At 49.5% G+C, this 18030-nt stretch overlaps 1 protein-coding gene across 1 annotated transcript in view; it reads left to right on the top strand.

Moving 5' to 3' along the window:
• The first annotated feature begins 8401 nt into the window (after positions 1-8401).
• NRIP3 (nuclear receptor interacting protein 3) overlaps positions 8402-18030 on the top strand; it is a 14706-nt gene continuing 5077 nt past the window's right edge. The window contains exons 1-3 of the mRNA XM_031061547.1: positions 8402-8695; positions 15376-15543; positions 16727-16809. Coding sequence (XP_030917407.1) covers positions 8522-8695; positions 15376-15543; positions 16727-16809 — 425 coding nt within the window. The 5' untranslated portion in view covers positions 8402-8521. The remainder of the gene's footprint in view (positions 8696-15375; positions 15544-16726; positions 16810-18030) is intronic.

The following is an 18030-nucleotide window of genomic DNA, read 5'->3' as shown; positions in this document are numbered from 1 at the left end:
CAGGAGGACAGAAAAGTGCTCAGGGGGCCTGTCTGGCTTACATAGCGCAGCTATTGTGCCCTGGCTCCCGTAGGTGCTAATTCTCTCAGCAAACTTACAAAAATAAAACGCTGAAAAGGCTCATCCACGCTGAGAACAGCACCTTCATTCAGTGGGAGAAGGAAGCTTAGCTCTAGGAATGGAGTGCTCAACACTGCAGGCATTGCTGTCTCCCCTGGGCTGTGCAGGGAGCCCTGCAGGCAGTGCCCGAGGTGTGGGAGGGACGCAGCAGTGCTGGAACAAACACAGCAAAATGCCTGTCCCAGCCCTGTGCAGGACACAATCCAATGTCACCATTTGCTCGTAGAGTGGATAAAAAAGGCCCATCTACCCCAGCAGGGTGTGTTTGCTCATGCAGGGCTGGAGAAGTCAAAGACAGTCTGGCTTAGGGATGCTCTGGCATAACTTCTTGTGAGATGCTGGAGGCTCATCCCTCCCTCAGACACCTCTCAGGGTCTCTTCTTGCCTGGGGCATTGTGAAGGGGCTCAGATAAGGAGGTTTTAGGGGTTTGAGGAGCTGGGCAGGGAGGCTGAGCTGGTTTGGGGGGATTTGGGGAGCTGGGCAGGGAGGCTGTGCTGGTTTTGGGGGGGGTAGGGAGGCTGAGCTGGTCTGCGCGCTGTGCCCGGCCTGGCAGCGGGGCTGTGCCCGGCCTGGCAGCGGGGCTGTGCCCGGGCTCCATCCGCAGGGATTCCCACGAGAGGGCAGCAGAAGGGCAGCGTGCGGCCCCAGCAAAGGCAAATCCTGCTGCAATCCCTGCCGGCAAACACGGGGGGATTTGGGGGTTTCTGCAGCAGGAGCCCTAAGGCAGAGGGTCGGCTGGAACTGGGGCTTGGGCACCTCCCCAGCTCGTGGGCCTCACCACTGCCTCTGAGCAGAGCGATTCATAGATGACCTTGTGTTTTGAGTAAATCTGTTTTTACAAATGAAGGACCCGTGCTGCTGGGCCAGGCATCGCTGCCACTTCAGGCTGCAGTGAGAGGAGCCCTTCTGAACCGAGCTCTGATCGTCGGTCAAGGCCGCTCCCCGGTCTCTCCCAAATGGCTGGTGAGGAAATGTGTGGGTTGGAAGTTGTTGATTTCCAGGCAGAGCAAACCTCAAAGGAAGCTGGAGGAAATGGGCCATGAATGTGTAACTTCAGTTGCTGCTCTTTGCTTTGAGAACAGGGAGTGATTCTGGCACTCTGCCTGGCCCCATCGCTCAGGTCACTCAGTCCTTACAGGTGTCAATAATGGACTTGGAACATTTGTCTTTGCAAATGAAATTGTGTGTGCAGTAGTCAGCTGCTGATTCCCTCCATTGTTTGGTTGCTCAGCTTGATCACAGTTTGACTGCGGTCAGTGGCTGGACAGATGATCCTGCAGTAAGTGATACCCAGGCAGGGCACAAACACCCCCAAGTGCTGTGTGCCTCATCTCCCTGCCCCCAGAGCCACGCTCCTGCTCCCCTGGGCCAGCTGCCTTCCCTTTGGGACACAGTGTGAGCTCCAGTGTCCTTCAGCTGCCTAGGCTTGGAGGCATTTACCCAGATCACAACATGGCAAACACAACCCCTGTGTTAGGAGAGGCACATTGAAGGCCTGTTGATGATTTTGTAGGTGAGCAAATATTAGCCCTGAGTATCCAGTAACATTTCTGGCTGACTCTTGGCTGGCAGGAGCTGCTGCAGCCCTGCATGGGCTGGGGCAGGAGGGAGCTCACTCATGCTTGAGAGCCCTGGAGTCCTGACTTCATAAAATAAACACAAGGGCTCCACAGAGGTGAGAGATCCTGTGTTTGACTAACACTCTGGTGACCCTCCCTCTAATGCTGATGTAAATAATATTTTTATCTTAAATGGGTGCTGTAAATATCTTGGGTTCAGATTTGGATTGATCTCAAAGCTCCAAAAGAAAGGTATTTTGGTGCTTTCCGTGAATTTAGGATTTGAATGTTTTGAATTCCAAAATTTATGTATCTTTCACTTATACCATTCAAACCCTGAGTTCATTGAGTATTAGTCTGTTGTGAAACCAGATCAATTTCAGACTGGATATACAAAACAAGCTACCCCCTTCTCTTCTCCTCTGCAGGAAAGGTGCAAAGCTGTCCTAGATCCAAGCTCCATAAGAAGGTGGAAATATTTGTCAAACGAAACCTTTCTATGAATACTCCTTTAACTGGCAGTGGCAGGAAAGGTTCACAGTCAGTCTTTTAAAGAGCATAGTAAGAATGTTGTTCCTTGGTGAATCCCACATTGGCACGAGTTGAAATAAGCACCTGTTCTTGGGGCTTTTGCAAAAGAGCTGGGAAATTCCAGTTTTGTTCAGCTCACTTGCTTGCTGCATCACTAGAGTTTGTTATTTTTGTCACAATCACCTGGTACACTGGGTAAGCCATAGAGGAACCATTCAAAAGGCAGCTCTGTTTCAGAGCTGACCTGAATTCATCCTGTTCCAGAGGCAGAGTGATCTTATTTTTACAAGGTTTTAAATTATGTTCTGAGATTTGTCTTCTCCATGAGGTAAATTCCACAGAGTTTGCTTGAGGAGTTCCCCCTCCCTCTGCCCAAATGCTGCTGTTTAGGAATCATACCACTCCAAAGCATCTGCAACGAGAAATGCCTCTGCAGCAGATTTAGACTTGGCCAGAGGAAGTTCTCTGGCTGGAAAGCCAGGAAAAGCAGAAGGCTTTTAAAGAGTTTGCACAGCTCCTTGCAGGACTGAGAGTTCCCCCCTGTGGCAGGAGCTTCCAGACACCTGTGCCAGCCCCAAACTTGTCACCCAGAGCAGGACATGTAGAAGAACCTTTGTGCTGTGTAAGCTGCTGGACTTCGCTGATCTTTCTCCTGCTCGGACTGCCTTGGCTTGCTCTCCTTCCCAAGTCAGGGTCAGCAGTTGCTTCAGTCCTGTTGGTGTGTGGAGAGGGCAGAGCACTGAGTCTGTGGCCTCACACACTCCACAGCTCCCATCTTTTATACCAGAGCCTGTGTGCATTTCACACTGATGGAGACACGGGGTTATGGAAGAGAAAACCTTGGATATGAGCACCTGGGCTATCAGGATCCCAGTGGAAAATGATTGTGGTGTGTTCTTCTCCTGGTCCATCTGCTCATGGCACCAGCTGATTCTGAGGATAATTTATTGGTTTGAGGAGAAAGTAAAAGGGAGAAAATGACAGCCAGTGTCCCATGCTTGCAACAATCAATGGGTAATTATTTAAAACTTCTTGCTGCCAAGTTAGGACTGGGTTAGGGAACCGCTTCTGTGTCTGCAGCTGGGCACAGATGTCATTGAGGGCACCATACATCCTCACTGTATCTCCACTAATGCTCAGGGTGTTGACTCAAGGAAAAATTTGGCCAGCTGCCTTATGATTGATTAGCCACAGAGATGTAAAAGCAAACACAGATGTCCCAAGTATCCAAGGACAATGTATACCTACTGCACAATTTGGTGTGCATACTGATATTTTATGTACTAAGGAGTGACTTTTCACCATGCTGGGAAGGAGAAATTTTGTAAGGAAGGAGAAATTTTCATATTCACAAAAGCATTTAAGCAGGTGCTTAAGTGAGTTGGTGAATAGAAATGGATTGTTATGTTGGAGCATTTAGACCAAGACTGGACCCCTTTGTATCCAGAAATGACAGGCTGCTAGCATGGCTGGGCTTTGTCCTGAGTGCTGTCCCTTAGGCAGAAGACAGGACAAAAATTACTAATGGGACATGTAGGGGGATAGAATATAAGAAAATAAAGATAGTGTAGAAAGTAATCTTAGCCCTAAGGAGTTGCAGCTGGGCCAATTATCAAAGATTAGGAACAGGCCTGACTTTACCAGGCCACAGCTGTAACCAATGAGAAGAAGAGTGCTATAAAAGCGTGGGATGGCTGGGTGAGAAGGGAGCTGGAGTCAGCTGGCTGCTTTGTGAAGAAGAAAGAGTCAGTGCTCTGAGGAGCTGCCCACGAGAAACACCAAGAAGGTATGAAACTTTTGTGATAAAGAGACAACAGTATGGAACCCCTGTAATAAGATGACAACAGGAACAAGGAAAACATGGGTGAAAACAGTGGCACATCTCTGTTGGAGAAAACTGGGTGCTGTTCTTGCTCCTGCAGCGGCTGTTTCTGCCTGTGGGGTGGTTGCTGTTCAGATGGTTGGGTCCCACCTCTGGCTTTTACAGCTCGGTGTCAAACTCTTTGTCCAGGTGCTCTGAGCCGGATCTGGGGAAAGACACTGACCTCAGCAATCCCACAGCACCATTCTTGGCTCTAGGATGAGCCAGGAAACCCCAGCCCCACTGCTAGATCCCACCTGTGATCTCTTTCACAGCAGAACCAGCGCTGAGCCTGTGTCTGCTGTGTCTCCGTGCCCTCTCCTGCCCCTCGGAGCCAGGACCTCCACCCGGCAGCCCCTGCTCTTCCAGAGCAGCAGGCTCGGGTTATTTCTCAGCAGCTCCTGCTGGGCTGACACAGAAGCTGATGGGAAGAAGAGCAGCGCCCTCTTCCTCCTGGCGCTCAGAAATCCCGAGCAGCAGAGGCGTTCCTGCGTGCCCTGCCTTGCTCCTCCTCGGTCTCCAGATGTCCGGCTCCTGGAGAGCTAGAGAGGAGTGAGAAAACGCTGTTTGTGCAGTGTGAAGTGACACGCCCTGGTTTAGCCTTAACAAGATCCCTCCTATATACTTAATGACCTGAATGTAAAATTTATGGCTTGGAATGCCCCAGCAGCAGAGGAAGCCTTCAGCACACAAGCTGCCTTTTGCAGGGCAGGAGAAGTGAAATCCCCTGAGGTTTGGGAAGTCTGAGTGATGTAGTTATGGTTGGCACTTTGAATATATGTGTAGACTACTTCAAAATAAATATTTGCAGTTCAACTCTAACATACATCTGGGAGGGTGAGAACTAGCATGTATTAATGTTTCTTCAAATTAATAATTTTGAAAATTTTACACTGAAATAATTTTGCTGTTGCACATAATAAACAGAGGTTGGTGGGGAGAAAATCACCTGCCCTCTATGCACACCGTTTCCTCCTGTTTTGCAGGGAACCAGCCCTTCTCATGTTTCAGCCTCTTTAAAGAAGAGAAAATAAAGGTAAGGGAGTTCTTGCAAGACTTGCCATTTTAATCTCTTGTTTTGACATTTGCAGCTTTTGTGTTGCTGAAACTCTCATTCACCTGCTGCCTCTGGGTATGAAGAGAACCAGACAGGTAAATTCACTTCAGTCTCCCGGGGGAAGCTGTGCAAAGTCTGATTCCTCCCCCAGTGTCATCTGTGCCTCTGCTTTGTGCTTGATGCCACCAGCTCAGGCCCTGCACAGAACACACTCAGGGGAAGGAGGCTGGAGTTGCACCCAGGAGAGATGCCCTGGGAATAGCTGTGTCCATGGAATTCCTGTGATGGGGCCCAGACCCCAGCCCAGGAGGTTCTTTCCCTTGGTCAGCACTGGAAACACAGAGGGTGAGTGTGGAGCTACTGGACAAAATGGGTTACATTGCTCAGGAACCTCACCCTGACTCTACCTTTGTATGTTAGAGGATTTCTCCAGCTCTATCCATAGTCTTTGTCTAGCTACAAGTGATAATCGAGTAGCTCAGTAAATCTTTCTGGAATTTTGTATCCAATGTTTTTAGAAAAGACTGGTATGTAGTCTCCAAATTATTCCAGTTATTATTAACTGACCCTTACTAATGCACTGATGGACAGAAAGCTTATTTTAATGCATCAATTATTGTGATTTCATTTTCTTAAGCTCTTCACAGTCTTTTCTCTGGAAATGAATTCTCTCAATTTTTTTCTTTGTGCTGAGTAACTTATTCCTTTCAGACCTACTGCCTGCTTCTGTTTCTATTAAATTATACCACTCTCTCCTTTCTTCAGAGTTTTCTGGGGCATCTCTGCATTTCTTCAGGATGTGGCAACTACTAACAAATCACTTCTTTTTAGGGAAAGATGAGAAATCAAAGAAAAGGAGGAAAAAAAAAAAAAGGACCGACCCAGTTCCTGCGTTGCCTGCTGCTTTCCCCTTCACTGGGAGGCAGGAAAGAGCAAGGAAAGTGGGTTTGTCCCTTGGAGCTTTTCTTGAGTAAGGGACAGTGGTCACACACAGCCTTGTCTCCGGTGAGAGGATGGGAATTTTTCTGAAACGTGCCCCTATTTAGATACATTGTATGGCAAGGGGGAGAAATACCTCCAGCTAATCTGTGCAAACAAATGATTTAACCACTTAACCAGCTTAACCCCTGAGCTGTCCAAACTGAGCCCTTCCTCCAGTGTAGATCCTGCACCATTTGAGTATATGATTTACTGCTTCTTCCCCTTTCCTTTTTCTCAGGATTAAAAACCAAGAGAGGAATTAGGCTTTTATCTCGTTTGTTACTCTCGAGCATTGAGCAGATTTTCCTCAGAGCTGTTGGCACAAAGTGCTTTTGTAACATAGAGCAGAAGTGAAACTGCAGGGCTCAGACAAAATGCTGAATGGAAACACAGGCTGCAACCCTGGAGCTGCACTGTGAGGAAGCTTTTCATGCCCCACCTGTGCTTGCAGCTTTACTCTTTGTGAAATAAGCCAGAGCTGACTGGGCATTTGTTAATACATTGGGCAGAGTGCTGCTACTTCATGAAGGTTTTATACTAAAAATTGCCTCCTGGTTTCAGTGTCAACTCTTTTGCTTCCTCCTTGGCTTCGGGAGAGCGTGGATGCAGTCGTATATCTTTATTTAATCAGCTGGAAAAGTACCAAATAGCTCCCAAGGTGAAAAATAAGGTGCTTTTATCCTCCTGGCCCTGTGTGCCAGAGTGGAGCAATGGTCCTGTCACGTAATGAGCTGAGTCAGCATAGGGAATACAAATTACATCCCCCTTCAGACTGTCAGCCCTGTTATCCTTCTGCAGGCTGACACTTTCACTGAGCTGGGCTGGTTCGTGTGTCGTGGCCTTTCTGTGAGGCTGTGCAACAATGTGCTTGGGCTTTATGGCATTCTGACTCATCAGCTGATTTTTTCTCTCCTCTCTCCCAGGTCACATGAGAAGGGGCTGAACATACATGGTCTGTCCTGGCTGCAGAACTCAGACGTGCAAGTTTACCCACTTAAAGGGGGTTGCTGCTCTGGCATCATCATTCCCCACTCTGTGCCAGCCCCGCTGCCCAGGCCAGGAGCAGGAGCTCCAGGGTGCCAGTGGTGCCTTGGTGAGCAGAAAGTGTGAGCCCAAGCTCTGTTGGTGGGGGAGAGCCAAGGAGAATCAGTGCCCCAGCTCTGGAAGTGTCCTACAAGTCTGACTTGGCATAAATCCTGGGCTAAGCTCTGCTTTTCTTGTGCTTTGCCTAGCACATCAAAGGTCTCTCTCAGTTTAACAAGAACCAAGCCCATGGGGAGTGTTTACAGACCTGTACTGTCTCTCTGAGGCAGAGCTGCATTTTTTCTGCACCTAGTCCATGCAACGAATGACTTGGAAAGCAGAAAGTTCAGGGAAGCACCTGCTGCCCTCACCTGCTGTTGCAGCGAATGAAACCCAAGTGTGCTATGAATCCTGATAAGAAAATTACCTTCTGTAACTATTACGTTAATCAGTCTCTATAGTATGAAACTCTAATGTGTATTAGTTCATATTGTACACTGCAATGGAAAGAGGTATAAGCATTTTACTGGAGACTTTGTTCATGCTTAAATGAACAAGTTAAAGGACAGGCCAGCCCCAGAAAAAGGGACTTTGCTTCATGGAAGCCTAGAGCTGCCCATGAAGAATAAAGGACACCTCTAGACAGCCAAGGTAATGCCAGCATCCTCTAACACATCTCCCAGTTTTGTCTGGGATCAGAAGTAAATACAGCAAGACTGGCTCCAGCAACAGCTGGGTCATTAGGCAAACAGCACAAAAGCTGTAAAACCATAGCTGCTTTGTTCTGATTAACAATCACTGGTGTGGGTGCTGGTGATTAGTCACATTGCGCTCTACCCGGACACTCGATGGCTACAGAAACCCTGTGTAAAACCACATGTAAGGTGCCCCGGTTTGGCTGGGACAACTTTTGAGGCAGTTTTCCTGGGTGCTTGAGAGGACAGTGATGATCCAGACTGCTGCTGGCCGTGCTGTGTGTGATGAGCCCGGGGGCACCCCGGGCACAAGGCACCAACCCTCCCCATGGCCAGCGGGGCTGCATCCCCCGGCCCGGGGTGCAGCTCTCGCAGCTCGGGGCTCCGCTGCTCTGCGCTGCTCTCCGCTGTCCCTGCGGGCTCCGGGAGCCGCGCACTGCCCGCGGCCAGCCCTGCCAGCGGGGAGGGAGGGCGGGGATGTGTTGTTACCGCGTGTGTTATCCCCGGGAGCGGCCCAGCTCCCCCCGCCGGTGCCGCGCTCTGCGCAGCCCTCGGGCCGCGCTACCTGCGCTCGCTCCCCGCGTCACCGTGCCCGGCATATAAAGCGCGGGCGGCCGCGCATCCCCACATCCCCAGCGCTGCTCCCGGGACGCGCAGCTCCGCATCCCCCCCAGCTCCGCCGAGGCAGCAGAGATGTTTTATTCGGGCATCCTGACAGAGCCGAGCAGGAAAGAAGTGGAGATAAGGGAAGCGGCGTCTCTCCGCCAGCAGAGGAGGATGAAGCAGGCGGTTCAGTTCATCCACAAGGATTCTGCGGATCTGCTCCCTCTGGACGGGCTGAAGAAGCTGGGCACGTCGAAGGATACTGTAAGGCTCTATTGTGTTTATTGGAAGGGGACTTAAGGAGCTGGTCGGGCAGTGTCTGTGTCTTTCTTCACGCTGTTTTTCTTTAGGAGAAGTTGGTTGCGTGTGGGAGCTGATTGTAAAAAACTGGACTTTAGGTATGTAAAAAGAAGGAGGTAGAAATATGATGGTAGTTATAGCATGTCAATGGAAGGGAGTAGAAATGTGATGGTAGTTATAACCACAGCTGTTTTCTTCTACTAAGTACTTTTAGATGCCTGACATTCAGAGTTAATGGCATTTAATTTTTTTTTAATTATTTTTTTAACTTTTGCAAGAAAATAGCATTCTGTTTGCAGTACAGAATTCCTCTCTGGGTCAGAGTAAGTCAAAGTGGTTCATACAATGCATAGGTACACACACATGTTGGCCTGTGATCTATAGATACACACAACACACAGTCATAGAGATTCAGTGAAGTATAGTCACAAGTATTTCAAAATATAAAACTCTCAAGATCACATTTCAATAAAGGCCAATGCATATATGGGGTTTTTTAAACCAAGGAGACATAGTTTTAGGTTTAAAATATTTACATATGCTGTGATCTATGTGATCCTGTACTTGGTGTTATTCACCATGTCTGGGGGCTGGAGAGCATTTCTAAATACTGTGCAAATGTTTCAGCTTTCTCTACTGGGAAAGGATACCCCAGTGGAACATCAAAAGTTCTGACATAAGGAGTAAAATTTAGAAAACATATCTACCAGGGAAAGCCCCTTTAGGTATTTTTGCCCAAGTGTTGAAAATATCTTGCACCTTGTAAAACAGTATTTTCTTTTTTTCCTATGCTTGATATGGGTTTTATTGAAAACCAAAGTAAAAATATTTATTTTTAGTGTTTTGTTTTGTCAGAGCCTTCCTGCTCAGCTGGGTTAGGCTTGGCTCTGCCTGCCTGAGACAAGTGGAGTGAGTAGGCTGTTCTCTGCAGTGCACATGGAGGTGATTTTTTTTGATATCCCAAGGGTTTTGCAATTGCAGGAAGTGAAGCTCCTGTCCAGGGAAAGGCCCAGAAAGAGCTTTCCTGGTCACCCAGTGAATTGCAGCTCTCCAGCAGGGAGTTGAAATGCTTTTCAGGGCGGGATGGCTTTATTGCTGTTTTCAGCAGACTCTAAATGACATTTTGTGGCTCTGTGACCCCCAGTGAGCGGGACTGAGTCCCTGACGTGGGTTCTGCTCTGCCCAGGTAAGAATCAACAGGTAGCAGGAGCCAGGGGCACTGAGCACTGAAGTCCCTGCCCTGCAGAGTGAGGACCAGGTTTGTACCAGCACCAGGGGCAGAGCAGGGGCTCCTTGACACCACCTTGGGCACAGAAATGTCCCTCGAGGTGTCCTCCCTGCTCCTGTGCATGGCTGCAGCACCATCCCTGCTGCACCCACAGCCCCTGCAAGGAGGATCTGCCCAGGGGGCTCTCTCCAGGGATGTGTCAAAGCCCTGGGGAGGGCCACAGCTCCCAGAGCCCTCCAAGAACAAAAAGAAAGAGCAATGTGGCAGAGGTGAGATGCCCACAGGGCTGGGGTGAGACTCCAGCTGGTCTGGGCCACCCCACTGCAAAATGCCAGAATGCCTCTTGTCCCCATGCCACCGTGGGGGCGCTGGCACATGTGGCCAGGGCTCCCTTGGCCACAGCCTGCTGCCCCATGCGGTGTGTAGGGACCCCCAAAGTGAGAGCACTGGCACTGGACTGTTCCCACAGCCTGTGAATTTCAGAGGTGTGCCCCTGGGGTGTGTTGCAGTGAAGTGATGCTGCCACACTCACCCCTCACACAGCCAGGGTGGGAAAGGGCACTGCTGAGAGGACAGACACACTGTGTGTCCCCACTGCTGTGGCTGCCTGGATGTCACAAGGGCTGTCCCCAGGAGGAGTGGGAGATTGTGCATCTCTGAGACCGGAGACCCTACAAAATATGGGACTTCACTTTGGCGTGGCCCCAGATTGAGAGGCCCATGCCCAGAGGGACTGAGCTGCATGATCAGGAGGCCCAGGGCACCAGAGCTCTTGGCCCAAGGTGTTTGCATGGCCTCCTTGAGGATGGCTGTGCCTGTCCCCACAGAGCAGAGGTTCCTGTGCTGGAGCTGCGCGGCAGCCGCGGTGCCGCCGGGGCTCGGGGGCTCCTGGCGTTATTAATGCAGGGCTTCCCCTGGGGCTTTTCCAGCAGCCTTGGCAGGAGCAGAGCCGAGGGAACAGCTCCTCAGAGATGGCGACAGGTGGTGAGAACAGATCCTGTCTGTCACTGTGGCAGCTGGCACTGCAGTTTTGGGGAGAAATCCCCTTCCTTGTGGCCCTGGTGCGGGGGTTCTGCGCGCAGTGAAGCTGCAGCAGGTCAGCAGGGTGGGTGTGCTGGCATTCCCTGTCTGTGTGCCATCACTCGGCTCTCCTGGTGATGCTGTGCACAGGCAGGTTTGGTACATGCTTCTTGTGATCATCCATTTCAATGCTCTCATCATTCCCAGTGAATTACTCTGGCTCAGACAGAACTCCAGCTCCTCACTCCCTTTATGTACTGCCCTCTGTCCAGTATGAGACCAAGCCATAGCAAAGGATACACTGAGTTTGGCAAATGTTATGCTGGATGTAGAGAACAGAAATGGCTTTGTTTTGATGACTCTTCCCTCTGTTGGACTCTTTCCTGAAGCCCCAAAGCTGGGAGGAGATTGTCTTTAGCTGGGATGGGGCTTCCTGACAGGGTAACCATGGCCCCCTTCCCATGCTGGCTCTTGCAGCTCCTCTGACACTTGTCCCCTGCCCCCAGAGCCACCAGACCAGTTTGGAGCAGCTTTGTCTGGAGCAGTCCCGCATCATTTGACAACCTGGGAAGCAGAGTTATAAATAGCAACAAAAGCAGCAACAGCAACAAAAGCATTTCCCGTTTCCATCCTGCCCTCAGACCTCCCCTGGGCACCTCAGCACAACCCTGGGTGCCCCATGGCCCCAGCCCCAGCTCCCCACAGCTGGGGCAGCACTGGATGGACTGCAGCGTGTTCAGGTGTCCCCACTCCCTGCTGTGCATGCCCAGAGTTTGGTGTGTCTTGCCTGAAATGCAGAAATCTGTGATGCTGTGTGCTCTGCCTGGCCCAGAGAGCTGGCTGCTGCCTGTGCACACAGGGGGACAGCTCTGTCCCCCCTCATCACCCTACGAGAGGGGCTGACAGCACAGGATGCTGTCAGGGACATGTGAGTTTGGGTGAAGAGAGAGAGGAATTGATTATTTCTTGGGATTAGCTCTGTTGATGCATTAAAACTCTTTTTTCCCTTCCCCTCTACTGTCTAGGTACAGAAGAAAGGGCAAACCTCCTGAGATGGGTTTGTGGAGGAGGGGAGCTGGTGTCTTCCCTGACTTTCTCCTCTACCTCAGTGGAATTGTTGATGGATCCTGTTATCCCCAGATCTAGAAGCCAAATAGAGGGAAACCTGCCAGAGAAATGAATACTGCAAGCTGCAGCAATGCACTTGCTTACAAATCACAGAGGAACAAAGCTGGGCAGAATTACTTGTGCTTTTGTCAGACAATGAGGTAAATAAGGTCAGCATTAGATGGTGTCTCCCCTCGCTTCTTTTGGTTCTCACGGTGACATTTTTAGGGGATCACAGCTTTTTGCAAATATTGGGTTTGGAAATGGACCCATCTCATGAAAAACATCCTGATTTGTATTTATGTAGTGCTGAATGATAAAAGGAAAACTTATTTTCTTGCTCACACAATGAAATGTAACATTCTATACTTTTATAAAACTTTCAACAGTTTTTTGCAATACAAAGGAATATTGTGCCAGGTGATCTGGGTTCCTTCAAACACTGCCAGGCCCACACTGGAGGGAGAACACAGCTGCCTTCCCCACTGCTGTCAGGAGGAGGTTTTCTTCCTCTCCCTCCCTCCCAGACATGGTCTGCTTGCAGTTTGCCAGCAAAATGTGCATTTGCAAATGTCCCCTGGCACATTATCCATTTACCAAGTACGTATCCATCACTTGAGTCATGTCCGTGACTAACATCCCTCACTCTGGTGCACACAAGAGTCAAGGGAAATCCAAGTTAAAGCAAACTAATTAATAGCCTGAGACAGGCTGGTGCTGCAGGGAACCTTTTCAGCCCCCTCCTGCCAGATTATTGCTGTATTGGAGCACAACATAAGGAAGATTTGTCTCCCTAGAGGCAGAATTTGCTGTGGTTTTCAGAAGGGCAAGTGTCAACAAAAGACAATCCCATTTGTGCTGGTAACTTGTGACTGCTGAGTGATGGATTTGTTCCTTTTGGTGATGGATCCCATGTAAGATTCAGAAAAACCAGGGCTTGAGAAAATCCATATATGTTACTGATTAACAATCCGTAGGAGAACTTGTAGTTAAAAACATGGGTTGAATTCAATGGTAGATGACAGTTAAAATAGCAGTGAGGAGTGTGGTGGAGTATGACACTGTTCACAGGGGTCCCAGGACGAGGGAAGAGACAAGCATCTGACTCCATGTTTCAGAAGGCTTGATTTATTATTTTATTATATATATTACATTAAAACTATACTAAAAGAATAGAAGAAAGGATTTCATCAGAAGGCTAGCTAAGAATAGAATAGGAAAGAATGATAAAAGGCTTGTGGCTCGGACTCTGTCTGAGCCAGCTGGGCTGTGATTGGCCATTAATTAGAAACATCCACATGAGACCAATCACAGATCCACCTGTTGCATTCCACAGCAGCAGATAATCATTGCTTAAACTTTGTTCCTGAGGCCTCTCAGCTGCCCAGGAGAAAAAATCCTAAGGAAAGGATTTTTCATAAAAGATGTCTGTGACAGTGGAGATTGAGGCCAGGCAAATCAGAAGAGCACCCAGGCTGTCCTGGCTGATGGCATTCAGGAATTTCTCTTGGTGCTGCCTGCGTGGGGCTGGGCACAAGGAGGTGCCCACTGTGTGACAGGCTGTCTTCTGGCCAGCTGGGTGAACCTCATCCATTTATTTCTAAGCTCCCCTATCTTTTCTTTTGTTGTTTTTAAATGATGTGAAGAATTAGTGTTCCAGCTATGTTCCTGAGCTGCAGTCAAACCTCAAGGGTGAAAAGGACATCCCATCCACTGTCAGAAAACCCTGGCCTGCCTTTTTTCTCTGGTGAGGAGCGCTGGAGGTGATCACAGTGCTGACTGTGCACCTACAGCTTCTGCCTCACACAAGGGAGCCCTCGCTTCCAAACTGATCTGCTTGTCCCCCCACACAGAGCCCAGTACCAGTGCAGCCAGTGCCTGCCTTTAGGGCAGTTAAGTGATGCTGGTTTCTGCTCTTTGGTCTCCCTGGGAAGGCAGCACCATGTCAGAGCTGATTCCTGCCCATCAGGAGTTGCTGCTCAGACTCAGGATGTGCTCTGTGGTGGGTTGGTCAGACACAGCACCTGCAGCCCAAATGGCCATGGGATTTTATTTCAAGCAGCAGAAAGCAGGAGGGTGGAAAGTGGGGACACAAGGAGCTGCCATGTCCCAGTGCCCACTGGTGCTGTGCAGCTGCCCCAGCCCCTCAGTCTGGTCCAGCTCCGCTGCCCGTGCTGCGCCCAAGCGCGATCTGCAGCGCCAGCGTGGCTGCAGTTATTTTAGGAGGATGCCAGGTTGCATCAGACTTCTGGAAGTGCTGTTATTTAACATGCTGTGCGCAAGGGCGGGCACTGGCAACTTGGGGAGCCATGGCCCAAGGTTTTCAAAGTTATCCTGACTCTGATATTCCCTTCCTGAACGAGGTTTTCTGGTTCTGATGTCTCTGCAGGCACACAGGCATGTTTAACATCAATGCAAATATTCAGGCATAAGCCAGTAAAAATGTCTCACCATGGAGAAATTAAAATCAGAAGGAAAGGCATTAATGGGGAGGGCAGATTAGCCGGGCAGAGAAATGAGCAGATCATCAGGCAGAGTCATTTCACCTCCAGCAGAGTGTGTGCATCCATCTGAGATGAACATTAAACATAAAGAGGCTTTTGGGAAAGAGGTTGGAGGAGATCTTGAGAGGCAACATGCCTCTCCCAGAGCAAATGGAAATAACAGAGAAAGAGAGAAATGCTGGGAGTTCTGGGAGAATACCTACCTGCCTCAGATGAGTTACCTCTTTCCTTCCTTTCCCTTTCCTCTTGTGGTATGGCACTCAGGATTGGTCCCATTTAGCCACCCTTAGCAGCTGAATAAAAGTACAGGGGAAACAGGCACAGAGGGCAATTCTTCATACTAAGGTGGTGAATATCATTGGAAAGGTAATTTGTTATATCCTAATTTTTCACATCACTATGGAATTCCCTTCATCAAGAGATGAAGGCAGCTATGGTTGAAACACCAGCTTGAAAAGGCTGGATTTGTTTGGATTCCTCTATGCAATGAAACCTTGAATTTGAGTTTGGTAAAAGAAAGGCATCCCTCCAAGGTCTCAAAGGTTAATAGTTTGAAAGTATTATTCCCTTTGCAAAACAAAGTTCTTTTCAGTCAAAGACAGGTAAGCCAGAACTAGCTGGGAAGAACAGCTGTAGTCTGGGAAGTAGGGAGAGTGAGACTTTAGGACCTACTTCCCATGACAGCAGTGCTGGCCATGGGCACCACAGGCAGTCTGGTGACAAAGAGCACTGTGTGGCTTTCCTGTGACTTCACCCTGCTCTTCTGTGTGTGCTCTCCCTCATAGCAACCACATAACATCCTGCAGAAGCGCCTGATGGAGACAAACTTATCCAAGTTCCGAGGCAGCCGGGCTCCAAAGGATCTCTCATCACAGGCCAACAAGCTGAACCAAACCAAGCTGGGCAGCTCAGGGAAAACTGAGGATGAAGAGCTCATAGTGGTGAGCTGCCAGGTAATAGTCCCTCCACAGCCTTTTGTGGGTTATTTTCCTGCAGATTTTATTTCCAACAGTCTCAGGCTGTGCTCTTGTTCTCCATGTTTCCCAGCCAGGTTTGTCACAGCTCTGGGGATACACTCCCTCTGCAGCTCCAGGCTGCTGTGGCAGAGATGCCCGCCTGGGAATCACAGGGAAAACTGGTGTGATGGGTGTCTTCCCTTGCACATCAGGGCAGAGGGGATAGCTAAGCTGGGGCAGCATGCTGAAATGCTGGGGTATAATTATCCATGGCAAATCCTTGTGTTCACAGCCTGCTTGTTTTCCTCAAGTGCCATCCCTCTTTTCTTTGCCCAAGGGCAATTTCACATTTCTCTTCCTTAGCCCCATGCTCATTTGTATTTCCCACTCTCTACAGTATTCCCCCCTGCCTGGGTTGCCCCATCTGCTCTCTGCAGGGGCAAATTGTGGAAACCCAGGGCACCAGGAATATTTCTGTCTGCTCTGGGTTCTCTGACCCCCAGGGGAGCACTGACTTTGACCCTCATTCATGGAGAAAGTTTCCTAGACTTCAAGATAGACTAGAATCCACAAAAGTGTGAAATAGATTATAGAGAGTAGTGTAGATGTACCACTTGGTGAGAAATTTAGCTTTTGGGATTTTTAGTGTGTTGTGGATGGAAGCAAGATGGAGGGCACAGGGTGTCCTCCTGGGGTTCTTCTTCATTCTTCTTCTTCCTCCTTCTTCATGAGTCTGGGTGGCATTTTGTAACTGGGCAGAAAAGTCTGCATTGTGAGCTCTTTGGGATCAGTTATTGGGTTAAAAGGGAAAATAATCCAGGTGTCAGTTCTTAATTGGATAGTTTAGTCTTAAAAGACCTTGGAACAAGAGATTGTTGGCCATTTTGCACTTTGCTCAGGAAAAGCTGCCCAACTCACAGTAGTGAGACTGTTTGACTGATAAGAAATAATCAACACCTGAGTCCAAACATGAACTACTGTCTCAAGTACCTTCAATGCAGATCCAGAGAAACTGATAGAAATGAGCCAGAGAGGGCTCAGGACCTCATGTGCATCTGAGAGTGCAGGGGAGCAGGGATGATCTGGCATGAGGAGACTTCATGGGCACCAGAGCTCCTGGACCCTCTGGTGCTCATCCTGCATCCCACACATCATTTCCTATCTCCTCTTGCTCTTGCAGTGTGCGGGGAAGGAGCTGAAGGCCGTGGTGGACACCGGCTCACAACACAACCTCATGTCATCTGCCTGCCTGGACAGGCTAGGGTAAATATCCTGGGTTTCTGTTCTGCAGGAGCAGGGCACCTGGCAGCACTGGCAGTGTCTTGGGGCTGGGGCTCTGCCCTTGTCAGTGATGGTCATTCTGGGAGGGCTGGGCAAGCCCCTGACCCTCCTGTCACAACCAAACGCTGTCCCAGTCTTAAATGGCAGGGAGGTGGAACAGAACAGGGAGCCACCCTCTTCACCTCTGAGGGAATCCCTTCAGAGGGCTGGATGTATTCATATTTTTTCATTGCCTGCTTGTCACTCAGTGCCTCACAAAACAGCTGAACCTTCCCCAGCCTTCTGTGTCCCCAGGGCAGCCCAGCCCAGCTCTGCAGGCTCCTGTGGCAGGGCAGGGACCTGGCTGCTGGACATGACCCCAGGCTGCTGGCCCACTAATGTATTTACATTTTCCTATGTAAAGAAGCTGTGTGCATGCATGTTCTCAGAACTGGGCATCTGATGCTGCTCCCAGTTACTAATTTCTCCTGGTTAAAGGAAAAGGGAATGTATTTATGGATTATTAGAGGTGACTGATAGACATTTGTAGCAAAACTCTGTCATCTCTGAGGAACAGGACCAGGCATCAGCTCACTGGATATCAAGGAGGTTTTGGCACTTTATTCCCATGGAGTCATTGCTTTTTGCAGCTAACTTGCAGTAATTATGAAAAAAAAAGAAAATTACCCCTCCTCACTGAGCACTACTGCACAGCCCTGACTGAATGGTGCCTGTTCCTGTCCTAGCATTAATTACTTCTTTGCACAACAGTGCTTAGTGACTAGAAGGTGGCTGTGCTTAATCCAACCTGTGGAGCAGCTCAGGCAAGCTTAGGATGGCCACACGATGGCATTTGGAGGGATTTCCTGCTCTGGGGCAGTTCCTCTGCTCCCTGTGTTTGTTACATGTTTTTTTACAAGCTAAGAACTCCCAGTGCAGCTCTTGCAGCCCTGCTCTGCTGCAGCAGCCCTGCCCTTCAAAGAGCACTGAAGAGAGGCCAGAGCCTGTTTCTGCTGCCCAGGTCTCAGGGCACCTGGTGTCTCAAAGCAGCATTCGTGTGTCTGATGCTCAGGCTCAATTCCTCCCTTCTTTTTCAGTTTTTTTTGTGTCTTGTCATGATGCCAGTCATTCTCTCCCCCTCACCCTTAGGAAAGCAGGAATAAGCTCACAGCTTCCCAGTAGGAGAAATCCCCTGTGGAGCTGTGGGAGGAGCAGGAGGCAGCC

The sequence above is a fragment of the Geospiza fortis genome, unplaced genomic scaffold (genome assembly GCF_000277835.1).
Source record: "Geospiza fortis unplaced genomic scaffold, GeoFor_1.0 scaffold450, whole genome shotgun sequence".
Taxonomy (NCBI): domain Eukaryota; kingdom Metazoa; phylum Chordata; class Aves; order Passeriformes; family Thraupidae; genus Geospiza; species Geospiza fortis.
The sequence above is the reverse complement of the archived record's forward strand: the minus strand, read 5'-3'. Positions and strand labels throughout refer to the sequence as shown.